General features: G+C 35.8%; 1 protein-coding gene across 3 annotated transcripts in view; it reads right to left on the bottom strand.

Moving 5' to 3' along the window:
• LOC133841646 (calbindin-32) overlaps nt 1-19,194 on the bottom strand; it is a 31,541-nt gene extending 12,347 nt beyond the window's left edge. For 2 of the 3 annotated variants that reach the window (XM_062274275.1, XM_062274276.1), the window contains exons 1-8: nt 19,028-19,194; nt 4,506-4,722; nt 4,043-4,128; nt 3,848-3,937; nt 2,416-2,502; nt 2,077-2,217; nt 606-661; nt 483-528 (exon numbers count right to left, since the gene is read on the bottom strand). In XM_062274275.1, coding sequence (XP_062130259.1) covers nt 483-528; nt 606-661; nt 2,077-2,217; nt 2,416-2,502; nt 3,848-3,937; nt 4,043-4,128; nt 4,506-4,656 — 657 coding nt within the window. In that variant the 5' untranslated portion in view covers nt 4,657-4,722; nt 19,028-19,194. The remainder of the gene's footprint in view (nt 1-482; nt 529-605; nt 662-2,076; nt 2,218-2,415; nt 2,503-3,847; nt 3,938-4,042; nt 4,129-4,505; nt 4,723-19,027) is intronic. The other variant, XM_062274277.1, reaches the window with a different exon arrangement.
• Nucleotides 19,195-19,594: the final 400 nt, after the last annotated feature.

Here is a 19,594-nt window from a genome sequence, read left to right as displayed (position 1 = left end):
GCCTTTTGACATCTCACATACGCCACGTTGGTCGCCTCGGTTATTATGCTGTGCATTGCAATTTCTTTGGTTTTTCGCCGTGTGCGCTTCACTAACTTTTATTTTACGTTGATGGCGTTGAAACGTGGCTGAAATATATTTCAACTCGTTCGACCAGACACACAGCTTTAGTTTTGTAAAAAGAAACTAATAAGAACAAAACAAGTAATGTGAAAATATAATATATACGCGTGGCCTTAGTAGTTAAATGCAAGATTAATACATTGCTTTTAGCCAAGTATTTCAGTTCAGAGCTAATATTTAAAGCTAAAGCTAAGACTAACCTAGGTGCTATAAGTGTTGACCTACTCATAGTTATAAATATTTATACTTGTATATATTGTAAAGTATATATTCTTGCAAATTACAGTTAAAGGCTCGATATCTTTCATCGCAATTTCCTCAATCGAACGGTAAGCGCACTAATAATGCTTGGCACTTACCTTGAATACCTGACGGCATAGGAAGTTCTCCTTAACCGGAAGTAGTCTGCAATAAATAAGTTGGGCGTATTGTTGACATTGAATGCAGTAGGCGGTCTGCTAGGCCTTAGCCAATCTACTTACTTGGCCATTTCCGAGAGCTGCAAACGGCCATCCTTATTGGCATCGAAAACTTGGAGCTGCCAAGAGAGAGAGAGAGAGAGAGAGAGTGAGAACGAAAGAAAGAGACACCGGGGCTAAAGTAAATGAGCTCAATGACAAAACTTTTATACTTAATTAATGATATAGAAATTGCTTGTGTGTCTCTTGAGCATTGGATAACATCACCGAAATAAACACATGCTCGTAAATCGACTTAGCTAAGTTACTTAACGATTTTAGTCATGACTTTTGTTCCCCGCGGACCAACAACGCCTCAAGAAAAAAAGCTACAATTACGTATTATTCTTCTTGTTTCGTACAATAACTGTTTGAGAGGCTTAAAAGATGTTAGGCACTGCCAGCCTGTTGAATTCGAACTATATATAGTACTTCCACAAGTAAGGAAGCGACAGTCGAGTGTGCCGGACTGTGAGATACCCGATAACCATTTTCAACAAACTTCAGTGCGAATGCTAAATTACCCTTAAAATATTCAAAGCTAATAACTAAAAAATACTTAATTCTATTAAAAGCTATATTTGGTATATCAATATACTGCAATATTCATAATATACTATAAAGTAAAAAATATACCAGATTGTCAACCAAATAAATTAAGGCTCGTCAGTGTATAAAAAGCAAGAAAGCTACCCTCTACCTATTTTTAACAAACTTCACTGCAAATGAAGAGTTATCCTTAAAATTTACCAAATTAAAATACCAACAAATACTAAAATATATCATAAGCTGTATAGAAAAATATAGAAAAGAGTCCAAAATATTCCATTTGTCAACCAAAGAAGTTAAGACAGAGTATAAAATTTCTTAACAAGCGTTAACAAGGATTGGCAAGAAATGCTAAATATAATTAATAGTTTTTATTCTTAACCCGTTTAAGAGTTATGAGTTCAGAAATTTTCGCGTAATGTCACTGATTTCAGAAATGAAAAATTTGACAACTTTTCTTTTTAGATATTTCATCCTAGGCATTTTTGTTCCCTCTTTTTTTTTGGTTTTTTAACATGCAAATGAGTTTGCTGTGCTTTTAACGGCGTGGACTCTTTACCATGATTTATTATGATACGTGCTTCAAGACGAAGAAGTCCGACAACCAAGACTGGCAAAAGAACAAAACAAATTAGCTTCTTATACCACGCACTTTAGAGATGCACGAAGTTGTCCATATATGTCTGGTACCATTATAAACTTTTTAATTTATATCGCTTTCAGTGCAGATAAATTGCAGAGAAATTCTCATTATATTGTCGCTGTGGAAATTTAATTGCAAATTATACGCACGACTTGACTCACAACATGTTTATGGTCTGTAGGAAAAACGTTGACATTGATTGAGTAATGCATAGTTGTTGATGCTTTTCATTTTGTTTGTGCGGTAATGAATTACTCTCTAGCTAAACTAATCTAACATACAACATCAGGTATATGTACGCACCATGGTGTCTGTGTATTCAATAAGCTTATCCTCGGAGACATCATTGATCTTTTTGGCCTCTTTGAGCAAGTCACGTAAGAAATTCTTAAGCTCATCCGCTTCAATGTAACCAGAGTTATCAGTATCGTATTCACGCCAGATCTATGGGTAATCGAGTACATCATGTTCAAATTAATTAAGAATACATTTCTGTAAAAAGCTGTTAACGGTTTCGCCATCTGCATCCGCATCGGCGAAAACAGCTCCAAACATCTTCAACGGCATCTGTGACTGCCTTGGGTCCAGTCTGTTTGCCAATGGCTGCTCCTCGTTTTACGCTCCGTTGGCCAACACACTTACCTTCATGAATTCGACGCTTGATTCCAAGGGGTTATCGAAGCGGAAGAGCAAAAGGAAATTTTCCTCCATGGGCAAAAGTTGTGCGAGCTGTGAATTTATATAAAAGTTTACAAATGTATTTGTCACCAAATCGTTTGACTTTAAGAATCAACTGTAATTTGGCTTACGGCTTAAGTTAACGATAAGCAAATGATTCACATAACATTAAACATTATATAATAATATATTTGTTTATTCTTACATGTTCTCCATTAATATAAAAAAAGCGAAATCTACTCTTGATTAAATTAGCTCCATTAGCTTAAATTATGTTAATCAAGTTGAATAATACTTGAATATTAGATGGTAGATAGATGCTTTAACTTTTGGGTTCTCTAACTTTAAGTTATAATTCAGCAAGCTTTGTTTACACAAATAAGTTAATTGAGATGGATTCTGTAGCAAGTGAAACAATTTGGAACTGAAAACTTATCCCGTTTCTCTGTAGAGTAGTCGTGGTTGTATTGCTATTTTAGCTGGAAATATTTTGGCTAACTAAGAGTAAAATTCTGCGCTTTAGTTTTACTCGAGTTTCTGGGGCGAAAATTGCAACGGAAAACTTTTGCCTCCATATTTAAGTGACGATTTGAATTTTGGTCATGTCGACAGTCGAGTTGCACCCAAAGATTGACAGAAGCGAGGGACGAAAACTTTAAAGTTTGCTCTTAATTTAATTATTACAATTTCAGATGCTTTTCTCCGTCCCCAAAAATGCTTGGGTTACGTGTGTGTAAGCTGATTCTTAGACATTTCCTTAGCAGTATTACCTTGAGATTGTTTATTTTGAAAAGTGACTACATTGCATATGCGCAACATTTCCAAGTTGAATAAATGATGAATGTGGGTGGCTGAAAGCTTTTTGAAGTCACATTGTAATGCGAGTAAGCTGGCACAAAGGGTTGTCCCAACCTGTCCAAAAATACCGAGTCTCATTTATCATTCGCCACTTCGCCCAAAAAAGCTGGCAACATTATTATTATTACTTTCATTGAAGTCGAAGTTATGTTACACAAAAGCTACATTCAATAGTCTGTGGCCGCTTCTTCAGCAATGCTGAGCCTCAATTAAAAAGTCATTTAAAGACGGGCGAAACTTTTTCGAGAGACCTTGACGCTACCAAGACTTTTTCAGCGTGGGCACGATGGCGAATGGCAAATGGCGAAAATGGCCAAATAAATTATTGAGCCCCCCAAGGAAAAATGGGGACAAAGCGGCAACAGCAGCATCATTTAAAAAGCAATTTGAAAACAGCAGGCACAGAGGCAAACAGAATGTCACATTGCCCATACGACATGTTCGACATGAAGCATTGAAAATTGCCCAGCTATGCTTAAAAGAAATGTTTTGTACAACATGTTAAGTAAACATGTTAAGTAGTTGGATCTTAACATACCTCTCGGATATCGATTTTGCCATCCTGATTATCATCGTAGGCTTCCATAAAGCAGGACTTCAGCTCCTCCAGCATTGTGTCAGTAACAGCCTACGAAGAGATAAATGTGATATATCGTGTACATGAAATATATCAGACGAGTTAAGTTGAGATGAGTTGACAGTTGGCATTGAACTATGGTACTCTAGCACTTACCTCGGGGCTGATGTCAGTGGCATTGGCGCTGGACACAAACTCACGCAGAAAACCATCCAATTCCGTGCCCTCAATGTAGCCATTGCCTGTGACGGAGGAAATAAAGCTGACAGTTAGCAGAGAAGCAAAACATGTTCACTGATTAAATAGTTCGAAAATCAAAGTTGTTCTTGAAGCAAGAAAACGCATCTCAATTTCAAAAACATTGAGCAAATTCTTTTTAAAAAGCAAACAAAATTGTATACTTTCAACAGCACAAATATCAAATTATTATAAGATAAAAAAAGTGTTAATTTATTCTTATTTTGAGAATTGGCACTGTTTAGAATAATTTTCTTAATTTGAGTAATTTGGTCGTAAAGTGGTCTTATTTTAAGAACCTAAATTTTAAGATAAATGTTTATAAATATAAACTAAACTTTTTTAGTGTGCACATATGCTCAAATCAAGTACAACTACACACCATCTTTATCGTAGTGCGCCCACACATCCATAAACTGATTTGCCGACAGTTTCTTCAGTTCCCGCGACTCGGGATCACGATATTGACGCATAAAATTGTGTGCCTTCTCGATTTGTACGCGCTTGGCGGCAGCAGCAGCAGCAGAATCCATTTCAACTTCTTTTCTTTATTGAATTTGTTTGGTAGTTTTACTGCCGTGTATATTTGCTGAGGTTACCTACAAAATAAGCAAAAGATAATTTGAAAATTTCAATTGAATTACATTTGGCAAAAAGTCACGTAAGCAGGTGCAATCAAAAATCACTCAACTGCTGTTAAAGGAAACTTAAACTAAAAACTTTTAGTAACCACAAAAAATAATGAAAATAAAAAGTGAACCGAACAAAAAACTTTAAAATTGTTGCATATTTCGCAACACCACAGCAAAGAATGAAAATTAAATCAATTAGTTTGACGGCAAGTTCATTATTGGCTTAGTGTTTGGGAGAGTGAGAGTCTCATGTGGCATCGGAGGAGGGGAGCTTAAAATTAATAGCACACATAGACAGTGGGATACCAACGAATGACGTTCTTGCCTGACGGCGGCAGCGCATATAAAAGGGCAGCTAACAGGATTAGAGCACACAATGTTGTGTGCGTGTGTGCGTGAGTGTGTTTATACTCACTACTCATAGGGTAGAAGAGTACTATAACTTTGTAGTGACAGAAAATGCATTTAACAGACAGAAGAGACATCCAAGAAGAAGAACACCTAGATCTTAGAGACTGTATAAGATAGAGCTGCAATTTTGTTTATATTGGTGTTGCTAAGTTTGTTTAATCACGCCTACGTCCGCCTACTCAAATCGAAAATAAAACCAATAGCAAGCTTAAATAGAAATTCGAGGCTTTATAAACAATAATAACTACAGTCCTTAAAACTCTTGAAACTCAGTTAAAAAATAAAAAACATGTTCAAAAACAATATGATATAAAAAATAAACTACTGCAGCTGTCGGGTGTTAAGTTTTTGGTTAATAATCTGGTATAATTTGTACTCCATATGATATTTTTCGAATTTGGCAGTATTTCGCTTTACCAAATATAGCTTTTGGTATATTTAAGTATCTTTTGATATATAAATATACAAATTTGAATATCAATATAACAAATATAGCTTTTGGAATATACAAATATATAACTTTTAACAATATTTGATATTTTTGCAGTTTTGCTATTATAGAAAATGGTTAGCGAGTATTCGACAGTCGAGCACACTCGACAGTAGCTTACTTGTTTTAAACCAAGGCAGGGACTGCTGCTGCGCACTTATATGTAAGCAGGAGCAGCTACCTAGACAATGTTTGCCGTCCATAAAATGCAAAAAGCATAGTTGAAGGCGACACTTAAATTAAGCCATGCTCCCCGACATTGGCCCCCCGCAGACAACACATCAAAAGCAGCAACGTCACTCTGCGTTAAATATGTACTTATTTAACAAAGAGAATGCGATATAAATTGCTTTACAAACTAAAATAACAAGCATAAATTACAACGAGTGTTGCTGCCTCTGCTGCTGCTGCTGTTGCCGCTGTTGTCGCCTGTCTGTTCCTGTTCCCGTTGTTATGTGTTGTGCGGTCGCTGCGGGCATTGAAACAAAAGGAAAAAAGACGAACCAAAAAAAAGGCAGATGACGCCGCAACAGCAGCAGGATGTGGACTAAACGTTTGTCCTGCTCGGAAGTTGCGGGCGAGTAGCAGTTTGTTGCGGCTCCTGCGGGCTCCTGAACTATGGGTATGTCTGCCTCTGGACATGCCAGCAAATTCTAGAGCAGCTGCCGCTAAATGAGTTGCACCGTGCCCTATACATAGACACACACACAAACACGCACATACACAGAATCAATGCGGGCAACGGGGGCAACTTGTTGCTGTTGTTGCTGTAACTGCTGCAATTGCTTTTGCTGTTGCTAATGCTACTGCAAATGCGTTTGCCGTACAAGTTGAGTCATGTAGCACTATCTATTCCAAACAGTTGCAGCAATTTCAGAGCCAAATTGCATGAGATTACGTATACGCACAGTGTGCGCTCTTCATACTGACCATTCTGTTTTGCTTTTAAACTTTACTCCCCGTTAATATTTGCTTTTAATGCTGTGCAACGAGAAAAGCGTTCGCTTAACAATCTAAACCACTTGGAATTATTAATTAAAGCGAAATTTGTCTAGTCATTAGTTTTAGTACTCCATTAAAATTAATAAATAAATTATTAAATTATCATTAAATACTAGGTTTTAATGCTGCATTTAGTAGTGGCAAACCCAATTTAAATTGTAACGATTTGGCGAATTATGATGTATCTAAAATATGGTCAACACATATTCAACCAAATATTGATAATGTATAGTTGACTACTATTGCAGTCTTGAATTGAGAAAATATACTTAAATTTATAGAAGTAATGTTTAACTTAAGCCTTAGACTACTTAAATATGGTCATCAAGAAGTTTTCCTTGATTTTATCACGTTTTTCTTCTGTATAGAAATATATGAAAAATAAAAAAAAAATTGTATACTAAGGAAAGTTTTTAAATTTTCTCCTACATTATGCTTCAATTTCATTTCATTAAATTGAGTTGTGTAACTTGCGGAATAGTATCTAAGCAAGCAACAACAATTGCAACACTTGTTGAACTTTTAGTACCTACCAGCGTAAAAAGTACGAACTTTCGCTGCGTAAAGAACCCGCTTAGCTCTGGCTGATTGCAATAAATGCAACTTTAACTGCAACAACGAATCCAAGTGCAACTGCAACTACAAAACTAAGTGCAATAATGCTGCCTAAAGACTTTTATACTGCAGCTATGTTGACATTTTATGGCTGAAAAGAAATAGCATAGAAAAACCAAGAGCACATAGCGAAGTAGAAGCCTTGGAGCACATTCTGGGTCAGGCTCATTAGAAGGACCTTCGCATTGTTGGCGCGCCGTTTGTTATTACAAAACGCATAAAGGAACACAAATACGAGTGCGAGTTGCACAGCCTGCAGCAATTGATGTTGTTGCCGCTTTTATTGTTGTTGTTGTTGTTGTTATTGTTGTTGCTTTTGCTGTCACTGCTGCAATTGTGGAATGGCATATGAAGTAGAAAATATATTTATGTGAGTGCTGCAGGATATTTGAAAACTTTCATTGTGTAGAAGACACTCGAAAATGGCAAACGCTAAGCGCGTTGAGCATCGAAAATACAAAATATGGCATGCCACACAAACACACACACACATGAGCTAGCAAAATGTTATGGCTAAGCTATTTCCACAACTTGCATACATACTATAGGTATAAGTTATAGCCTCTATAAGTTCAAGCTGCGATAGTTTATGCATAATTCACGCTCTTCTGTTGCACCCAGCACCCAGTAATGCAATTTGCAAGACAAACTGCCGAAAAAGAGAAACTTTGAAAAATATGCAAAGCAAGCAAATATTACATGCAGGAAATTGGAAGAAGCTAAGACAACTTTGAAACGGCACCAAATATTTGCATAGTTGATTTGTAAACTGCTGATCCAATTAATAGTTTGCTTTGATACTTGTGACCCAAATAAAGTTTGTCTCTTAGTTGTGTCTAATTATTAAAAATAAATAATATAAATATATGCTGGAAGTATAGTTAAAAATTATCTACTTCAACATACTAAAATTTGGTTAATATACTAAATAGTTGTTTTATTTGACGATGTTCCCTGAGTTTGCTTGTATAATGTATAAATAATAAATAAATACTTACAGTATAAAGTATAGTCTCAAAATGGTCTTCTTTAATATAATAAAATTTCATGAATAATCCAAATAGTTGTTTTTGTTGTCTTTGTATAATTAATAAATAATCTATACTGCAAGTATTGTCTAAAAATATCTTATTTCAATATACTTATTATTTGTTTTTTTTTTGTTCCTATTGTAAGAGTAGTCTCAAAATTATGTACTTGAATATACTAAAATTGCATTAATATACTAAATAGTTGTTTTTGTTGACGATGTTCCATGATTTTCCTTGCATAATTAGTCAAAGTGCCCCGTGAAAAGCATAATATATTTATATTTATTTTCTGCCGATTGTTGATTAGCGCACGCACTTGCCTAATTATGTGAGACCCGCGGAATGTCAACATAAACAAAAAGCATAAATATTTAGTGCGTATATTAAGTATACGCATCCGACATGAAAATGCCATAAAAATGCTTCTGCAGCGTAGCGAACGAAAACAACGAATATAATTTAATTTTTGCTTTTGCTGTCACATTTTTGCGAGCTGTCAACAACAGGCGAAAACAGCGACAACAACAGTTGCGGAAACGGAAATGAAGAAACAGAAATAGTGAAAATTCGTCTGGCGAGACGGCTTGCGGCTTAATGGTCGTTTCACATGGCAGCTAACAATACCAAAACGAGACCCGCCAGTTGACCCAGGTAAGCAAAAAGCAACAAGGAACGGGAAAAGCAGCCTGGGGACAAACAATTGTCAGGCACTGTTGTCGCCTGCGATTGCATAAGTCAAGACTCTGGCGTGCGCGCGTGTTAAAGTGGCCCCAGCCTGATGAGTGCGAGTCACAGCCCGAGAGCTTTTGCTTAGCTACCTGTGACACGTCGGCCTCCAGAACGCCTGGACAATGGAGCAGCCTTCCAGCTGTGGGCAGTGCTCAGCACTTACCCGTTGCATGCTCAACTGTTTACTGCACGGTGCTAACTTTAACTGCATTAAGCTTGCTTCTCGCATTCTATTTAAGTGTTTGTGTCTGTTTTTTTCTGCCTGTACTATAGTATTACCGCCTTCCAACACAATCTGCCGGAAATGTGTAGTACATGTTGGGCTCACGTCCTGCTCTATTTATAAGTTTCTCAAAGGCTGAATTATATATTAGTGCCTTGAGTATTTTTGACGCAGACGATAGCTTTGTGGCAGATTCTATTTTTAGCTTTAATTACGCCAAACAACGGCAATTGCAGTTGTAGTAAAAGTATTAACAACACAAAACAATAACAGTTTGGCTTTTTGTTGACGTTTTCAGACTGTTTTTGTTTGGCCTTCAAATTAGTTGTATTATTTTTTTTGGGTTTTTTGTTTTTATTTATTGATTATTTTATAAATTCAATATTTGGCAGGCGACTGCGATTTCGAACGCTTTCACTATTTCTAATGTTATTTCAGTACCATAGTATTATTATTATTTATTTATTGATAGCTAAGTGTTCTGTCTGTTATGTATGTATATAAAATAATTGAATTTTTGCATACGATAGATTAGCACATTTTGTAGCACTGATATCGATGACTTATCGATATTGAGGTGTTACCGAAGAGGGAGAATGTCAAATCAAGCAAAAGAAAAGTAAAGTAATCGTAAATGGTCCGGTATATTTCATTTGAGTAATAATTGTTTTTGGTTTTTTGAATATTACAAATTATGTCCAGACTATTATTCTACCATTTCAGTATTGCAGTGCAAATGTTTCTATTATATATTCCATTTCCTATGGTCATCATTCGACTGGCTTTTATGCCAGTGATCTGACTGGCTGACTGCTCAAGGACTACGACCAGCAAATGATGAACCAAGTAAATGTAAGTAATGTTGCTGTAAAACCAAAGGAAAAAGAGACGCTTTCCGGTTTTACAAGCGGCTATATAAAGAGACAGCTGTTCATAGTGTGTTCGTGTATAAAAACTTTGTGGCTTTCAGCTTTCTACTGCAATGTGTCAGCCAAAGTCATATTCATAAATAATAATATATAAAGACATTCAAGCATCAGCACAGCAAACCACACGCACACTTACACTCACACTTCTATATAATTTATGTGCAGTGCAGGCGGAAGTTGAAAAGCAAAATACACTTGCACACACATTCATTCACACGTACAAGACTGACACGCTGACTGACTGACTGAATGAATGTCTGAATGACCGAGTAACTGACTGACAGACGACAGTCTGCTTGTGCTGTTGTGCCTGCTGCTTAGCTGTTGAATTATGCAGCATATATTGTCTCTCTTGGTATACGCTTTTAACTGTCTTGCATATAGAGGATATACGTATAGTAAATGCATTAGATTATTAACTGGCCGCAGATTCTATCAGCGGAATTCAAGTGTTTTCAATATTATTTGTGTTCCTTAAAACTTATAATATTCACTATAGATGAAAAGCCATAAAAGAGCTATTGCAAAAAAACACTTGAATATTTTGTATAGTATCAAATAATACAAATTTGAGCATTCCTCCACTTATAGTATCTCAGTATACTGAACAGTCTGTCATGATAAGCACGCGAAGCACTCATTACAGGGCATCTTGAAGTAGCGCATAGTTGACTCAAGTCTCAGCTGCTTTTTGTGTTGAGTTTTTTGTATAGGTTGTTTTTAGTTTTCCCTACTGTATTTCACTTTCATTACAGCACGACATAAGGGTAAGGGAAGAACCTACCTACCCCTACCCCCTAACTAACACTTGCTTGTGCATGCGAGCGGGAATAATAAAGTTAGCCTTGGCATCAAAGCAAGACACTTAACAAGGCAAAGCCGGCAACAGTTGCGTCTTGACATTGACATTTCCATTTGGCCAGGGCACCACGTTAAAGCCAAGCTGAATGCTGAATGCTGAAATTCGGCCCAAATCAGCTGCCCAATGGTTTGAAAATTGCGCTGAGCTCACACGCATCATAAAAAGGCAAATGGTCCGCATTGATTTGCATGCTCCAGCCACCCTCAGCCTCACCCACTTGTATGGTATCTGTGATCCGATCAATCTGTAACCCAAAGGGATTAACCAATAAAAGGTTTGCCAACGTCTGCCAAATGCCGAAGGGAGCACATCTAATTTATGAGCGGGGCTAAGCCGAGACAGACAATTTATCAAAACACTTTGACATTGCCACAATTTTATTTATTGTATTTCGCTTCACGTTTTGGATTTGGATTTGAGTTTGGGTTCGGACCCTATGCTAATAAAAATGCACTTAAATGTTAACAACCAATTTGTAAAGTTAAATTGCAGTTAGATGCGACAATAAACCAAAGGAATGCAATTAAACAAACGCGACTAGCAGTTGATATACACATAACTCTTCCGTTATATCTGCATCCATGTATATCCTATTGTATGTTTATATTCACTTCGTATATGGAAATAGCATGTGCTTCACGTGGCGTATTCTGTTGGAATGAATTTCTTTCAAGCGACTTAAATAATTAGCGCGTAATTTACGAGTATTTATCCGGTTTCGTCGGGCACATGGCTACAATAATTTCAATATCGAAAATGTGCATAAATTTTAATTAAGCGAAAGTTGCAAACAGCGTTTAATTTATGTGATTTTAAATAGCATAAATCTGCTGAACACAGAACATGGAATCGAATGGTTTATGGCATTCTAATTTAATAAATCTCAATATTTATTTGTCTTTCCCCAGAGATGCGCTGAGCGATTTCACACGCTAAGTTTCGCAAGTGTTTGGCGTAATGTGAAATGTGTAAATCGCAATAAATTTCATTCTAAACATTTCTTGAAAATTTCATACTTCTCGTATATACTCAATTAGCTGGCATTGCAGAAGTCTCTTTCAAGTTCAATGGGTTTGTGATTTACATTCTTGTCTACTCACTTAATTGGCCAAGTTGTCTGACCTGCATAAAGATACATATACATATATGTATGTGTAATATGTATCTACAACAATTGGCGGATAATACGTAAAGAAGTCTATATATAGGAGCAGCAGCTGCGTTTATATATTTTTTATCTTTTTCGCACTCTTCAATGAAACTTCAAGCGACTGCCTCAAAATTATTTTTGGCCTAAGTCTGACATGTGAAAGAAAACATTCGGAATTTATTATTATGATAATACACAGGCAAATGCAAAATGTGTCGGTGCCAATGATGCCATAAAAGGTCAGCGGGGCGTCCATGCTCTGCTTTTCATACTGAACTGAGGGGGAATCAATTGCGTCATTTGTATTAAACTAGCTTTGGTAAAGGAATTAAATAGATGGCTTCTGTTGTAACATCTTTGCTTAGTCAGGACTGAGCAAACAGGAAATAATAAAGAGGAAAACTGCATTTCTCTACAGCGGACTCGATAATGCGAATGTTGAATTGCCTGTCAGTAATTTGCAATTTTCCATTATTCAACAGACAATGCAGCAAATTAGCTAGAAAGTGTTGTTAAATTCACCCATTAATATTTACTGACAATCTCTTAAATGAAGAGAATTATGAGAATTATTTTCGTAATAAACTGCTAATCAGATCGCATTACTCGATGAACACATTTAACAACTACCGCATTGAGTATACGCAGTGTTAGCTGGCTGTCGCAAACAAGTGTTGGCAGTGTGCATTTAAACAAATGAAAGCTTAGGCTGCCAGTGCTGTATACTAATTAACTGCTGTGTCTGTGGCCACACACAGAGCATCTCATCACCTGGCATGCGCCCCTTTAGAATTACCATACAAATTTAATTAAAACACTTGCAAACTGACGCGTCGCTTGCACCACATGATTTCCTCTGACTTTATCCGGCGTATCATTTTATTTTATTGTTCAATTTATCAGAAGGCGGCTCGTATTTCAATATAAAAAAAATAATAGAATTATGTTGAAGAAAAAAATAATAAATTTAATTGCAAGCATGCTATGCGGCATTGAATAAAAGAGAGAAATAGAGATGAGAGCGAAAGAAAGAGAAAGAGAGCAATAGCGGTTCTCTAATTAAATTTTTTGGTTAGCTGAAGAAACAAGAGTCTCTTGAATAGTCTATGAAAAGCAACCAAAGCAAACGTCTTTTTGAATTCCGGTTTTCTGCTTTATTCAGACTTTTTTTTTGTTGGCAAATCTTTCGACGCAGTATTTTTCACACTTAAGGCTACAGCGAGCTAAGTACATAGAAGTTTTTCTTCTACTTAGGGATATGTTGCTGGCACATCGTAAACAATTTGACACGAGTTCAATTAAGCTTGAAACAAGCAGAACTCGCAAGGTTGAATGAGCACGAAATGACTGGCAGGGTCATAAGAGATGGAAGGACCCATTTCAAAAGACAACTTAAAAGTCAACCGAACATGACTGAGTAGGGTCAAATGGGCTTCTAATATATTAATAAAACATTGATAATGGTATTCTAATATGACTATAGAAAAAATGCAAATTGCGCTACGAATATTTGAATTGAAAATTTAATTTGTTTTTTATGTACACTGTATGAAAGTAGTATACTTATCAGTTTTTAAGGAATTATAAATAAGATTTTATTATTAATATTATTATTTAAGCACAAATCACAAATATATTTAATCCCTAGTGTAAATTTGTCTTTGGCTGAATGAATAAAATATATCGATACTTTAAGAGCTCACTTGATAGATCGCTTGAGTTGGCAGCACTGTGCGAAAATAAGAGGTTACTGTTCACCGATAAACGATAACCGATATCGAACGATTGAAGAATTGAAACTAAACTTTTTATATTTAGTATAACATTTATAACACCTTTTCAGTCTTGAGTGATGTAGAAGATTTATATCCAGTAATGGTTTATGATTTGTGCAAATAAAATTGCCTTTGCAAATTTGTTAATTGCAATTTCCTGTAAAGAGGAACTTGACTGGGAAATGATGATCCAGTAGTTATGTTATTTACTTCAATAATAATAAAATATTAAAGAATTTTAAATAAATAAAAAAAATAGTTATGTGTTAAGAGTTTGCTTTACAAATACTTTTAGTTTATTATTCACTTCAGGCAAAAGGTGGATAGAATAGTACAACACTTGTTAAAGATATTTGTCGCTCTGCTGACTTTTGCCGGATGCTGTGACAGTTTTTGTGAGTTGTGTTTTTAGCTGTTGTTTTGGAGCGGAGCCCGCGGGTTTTGTCAATTTGCAAATGGAAATGCCAGTCATTCATTTTAAAATAGTCGCCATGCTGAATATACTCTGGACATACTACACACCTGTAGTACATATAAATGTTTATACTATATAATACACAAACAGACAGAGAGACACCTGGGCAAGGACACGTCAGACAAGTGCTGTCAGTTTGAGTGTTAGGGAATGATTTTATGTATATAAATAAGTGAAACCACATCACATTTCCGTATAATAGCAGAAAAATTACTCAATTAGCGGGAATACGAGTTCGTAGTATAGTCTGTTAAACAAATAGCAAAAGTGTTGGCGAAGCTGCTAAAGTAAACAATAGAGGGGCAAAACAACCAGCAATAACAACAACGCAAACAATGCTGAATTCCGGCTGCGTCATCAGCAAATTTCGGCTGAAAATCATACGGACATAAAAAGTCGGCTACACTGAAGATAATAACAAGCCGCCCAGCATTTTGTTCGGCCTTATTTGTATAAATAAAAATGTCGAACAAAAGAAGAAGCGAAAACATTTACGATTTTATAAGATTTTTAATATTATTTACCCATCGCTGCCATTTCAAAGAAGTTTTTTAATTGTTTGTCGGTAAAATTGGCTCATTAAATCTGTCGACGCCTGTTGCAAATGCCATTTTATGACGTCGCTCTTCCTTGATTAACAGACTTCCCCCCATCACCACCCTCAAGAGCAATCCACAGTTATCTGTAGCCAGAAGCTTGATAAATTGACCGACTAATGCCCATCATAAAACTGAGACACGCGCAAATGTTGTAAATATTTACATAGTCGGTACGTTTTTTATGCCCGCTGGCAGCGCGTTTGTATAAATAATAATCAAGAAGTAATAATAATAATAAATAATAATGGGCTGGCCAACATAATTAAACAGCTGGATGTCTATGCCAACCAAAAGCAATGGATGTGTGCAATGATTTCTGGTTCTTCCCCAAAACAAAGCAACACATGAAAGACTCAAAAGATTCCCTTTAGTCAACCAAATGACAGTCACACCTAAAAGTATACTGTCTCCTCGATTTCTAAATAATTTAAATATTTTATTTTATATCTGCAGGATTTTTATTAAGCGTCTTGAATAATTATAGCAACTCACTTTTGCATAAAGAACGCTTAAAAATTTATGTAAAGTTTGGCACTTTGAAAACTGTTTTACATTTTCAACACATTTGTACAGGGTATACGAGTATGTATGAAAAGAAAAACAAGAGAAAAATTTATGCTGATTGCCTCTACTGTTGTTGCTGTTGGTGTTCTTCAAATATTTTTGGGTAAATATTTAACGCTGCCTGAGGCAAACGGCAACACTTTGGCCCTCAACTTCTTGGCCAACTTGTAATTATAATAATTATTATTGTTAGGCGTGAAAGTTCCTTAATGGCACTTTCACTTTACCAACCTCCCCTTTCCCCGCACCCCTCCCCCCTCACACTCTCAACACACACGCACTCCTCGCGAGTTACAAAGATTGTACAAAGATAATTTTGGAAAATTCCTGTGGGTTCGCCTCGTGATGTGTGTGGGTGAGGCATCTTGAATTAGCGCTTTCAAATTGTCTCTTCAAGTGGCGGCCAATTGTTAAGCATTACACAATTTGCTTAATGACAATTACAGTGGTTACACAATGAGGCTCAATTGAAGTAACTATTTTGGTTAATTCCATGAGCTTGTTACAGGCCAAGGTCTCTCATTATGCTATGAAAGGTTTGCTAATTGGCAGTACCCTTTAAGCTGATAATCTTGTGAATTAAGTCGAATCAACCTATTAATGGAAAAATCCAAATTTCTGTTTTCAAGGTAGAAGTCATTTGAATCTACTTAAATTTTGTGATATTTATGATAGTTTATTTATTTCTTTTTTTTTTTAATATATGAGGGGAAATCTTTTTTCATTTTTGTTAAAATAGAAAAAGATTTGGCTGTATTTCGAATTGGTAATACGAATAAATAATATAAATAAATAAAGTATTTCACATAAAAAACATGTTCAAATCGAAAAATAAATTTGATTTTCCAAAAATAATGAGATCAACTATGTTCGCAATATAAAATGTCTTATTTGTTATCAACTTTATCGCCTGAGCAATTATTTTTTATAATAGAATAATCTATAACTATCTGTTCTGTCTTCTTCTTTAAATTCTGTTGTTAATCTAAAATGTCTCTTGTCTAATATGATCGTTCGTCCAATAGTTTTTAACAAGATTTTGCTTTAAAAAATCATATGAGCGACCCATAAAAATATTCTAGTCACAAATTAAAAGTTTAGTATTTCATCCAAGAGAGAAGTTGACGATTTGTTAAGAAATGTAACACTGTGTGAATCTAAATTGAATCACTAAAAATATTTGTAAATCAGTTTTGGTGTTTTTATGATTTATTAAGTATACGCACACTTCATACGACTATAATAAGGCATCTGAGAATTGTTATTTGTAATATCACTTTTCTTTCCGAAGAAAGCATTATAAAAGCCTACAACCTTAGAGCAAATAAGGCTTGTTGACTTCCTGGCGTCTTTCACTCATTCATTTCAATTTTGCCATATTTATTTTGATTATTCGAGGGGCATTGTTGTTGCCACAACGCGTGCACAATGAGCCGTCGCTTTTCTTAAATTAAGAAAACATTCGACAACAAGAGAGATTCAACAATATGTGTTGTTGTGTATTTTGGGCGAGGTTGTGTGTTGCTGTTGGTGCGCATTTGTGTTATTTTAATTATTTCATTTGTGGCAGAGGAAAAAAAACGAAGGAAATGCAGACGGAAGGCAAAAGAGAAACATGCGAAACAATTTCCACTGCGTCGACTTTTTATCTGCAATTTCCCATACCGAAAAATAATATAAAAATTAAATGTTGTTGTTGTTGACGCTGATTTTGTTGTTGTTCTGTAGGCTAAGCAAAGAAATAAAGCCTGCAATTCGCAATTGACTCAAGTGTGGCCACAAGCATGACAACATGTTGAGTATGTTAAGTATGCAGATGACAGCAATTAAAAGTAATTTATTGTACTATATACGAAGTATGTTACATGTAATTAACAATGCACTTGGCAAGTGCTAACGGTAATTAACATCAAAGAATTTAAAAACTTGTTGATGGCAACTAAATAATTATTAAATGTAGACAGCAAAAAGTTTTAGTGGCACTTTATGCTGAAGAATTAAGCTACTAAGTTCAATTATAAATTAAAGTTTATTATTGTTTCCTTTTCTCAAGAAAAATAATACAAATCTATCTAAACAGACAAGCCTTTCACTAAAAAGGAATTTTAATAAAGTGTTTAATCATAAAAAAATAGTATTGTTTCTCCAACAAAACTTAAAATTCTAGAAAATAGCAATAGTTTGTACACTTGTCGACTGTGTTCAGTGGTGTCTATAAATATCAGTGAAATGTCACATTGTGCGTATCACGCGATGAGACGACTTCTTGACGCACAACATAACGTTCAAAGTTGGCGACTTGATTTGTGTTGCATACACGGGGGCGCAAAATGCAAATGAACATCTCGACTAAGAATGTTCGTGGCGGGGAGCAAATTTATGAATGAACATAAATTAACGAGACCCGGGCTGTCATAAATGTGACGGAGCGGAGCGGGTTTCCGACGAGGACCTACGATGTATACAGACAGCAGACAGAATTAGACATTCCGACAGCTCTTGAGGGCACATTGTGTTAAATTTTGCGAAAGAACAACAAATACAATACATATAAACAAGGACGTTGTTATGTTATGGGGCATTTTTAGTGTCAAGTTTGTCATTAAATGACTGGTGAATGCGGCGCTCGTGCCGTATACGTAATATGAATATAAATTACTGCTGACATTTTTTCGACCCTTTTTAATTGAAATTCAAGCATTTTCAATGCGGCTGGCTCCTTTATTCAGCCTGTTGTTTGTGAAATTTTGTTGGTTGTTGTCTTTTTTATTGTTTTCTCGTCCCACGGCTTTATGTCTGCCAAATTGTATTTACGGCAATTTGCATAAAGGTTGAGCAAACGCAGAGCGAACCATTCAGTTTGCATATTAGATCCGTCGATTGTGCCACCAATTGACGCAGCCATATTTTGCATTCAATTTTTGAGCTCTTGGAGCTCTCAGGGACTACTCCGAGTTGATCGGGCTGCTGCTGCTGGCTGCAACATTGCAAATTGTGGCAGCTGCCACTGTTGACCAACCTTGAGAAACGATTGGAATGCTTTTTGGCAACGCCGTTTGCACTTGCAGCATACAATAAATTACGTTATAAATAATTTCATGTGCTGTACTTATAAATATGACAATCAAATTAGAAATGTGGTAGAAACGAGAACCAAATATAGAACAATAAAACCAATAAAAATTATTTTACATCAACGAAATCAGTTTAACGTTTAAATATATTTCAACTTTATTGAAAAGATTTCAAAAATATATTTCGAAGAATATCCAAATAATGTTTGAAATTAAAAGAACAATTTAATGCAGCCATTTGAAATTATTTCCAATCGATGAATCACATCAATTTATAAAATATCACACACATTCTAGTTAATTTGATAGATAAATAGAAATGATTTGTTTATAAAATATTTACTTTAATAACTGCAGCAAATAGTTGAACGTGTATTTTTTATAGCACTTTCTTCACTTGATTTAAACAATCAGAAACTGTTAGAACGCACGCAACGATTTTGCTCTTGGTTTTGAGTTTGATATTAAGAAGAACCGTTAACGTCTAGAACCCTTTGCAGACTGCTTCAAATTCTGGCTGGCGAATGGTTTATCAAAGACCAGCAAATTCAACACACCTTGGGACTGAAAACGATTTAAGAGACGAGGCTGAGAGAGAGAGAGCAGAACGCCAGAGAGAGCCGAGTGGAGCATACGCCGGCGACTTACCCGGGGCCAGCGAGTGTGTAGGTGCCACACAGTGTGGCAACATTGGGTCTGGCAACATTTTTGGGGTTGCTGGCAACAAACTGTTGAATTTGTTGCTAACAAATGCTCCGCGCCTTGCCTTTTGTGGTTTTCCAGGCATTTCGTAAACAAAAACAAAAACAAAACACAACCAGAGCAAAACTTCCACAAAGGCCGCTCTGGTGGCAAGTGATATGGAAATGTGCTTCGAACTGGGCCTTGACTGTGCCAACTTATCGGGCCA

The sequence above is a fragment of the Drosophila sulfurigaster genome, chromosome 3 (assembly GCF_023558435.1).
Source record: "Drosophila sulfurigaster albostrigata strain 15112-1811.04 chromosome 3, ASM2355843v2, whole genome shotgun sequence".
Lineage (NCBI taxonomy): Eukaryota > Metazoa > Arthropoda > Insecta > Diptera > Drosophilidae > Drosophila > Drosophila sulfurigaster.
Note: the sequence above shows the minus strand (reverse complement) of the source record. Positions and strands in the feature narration are given on the sequence as shown.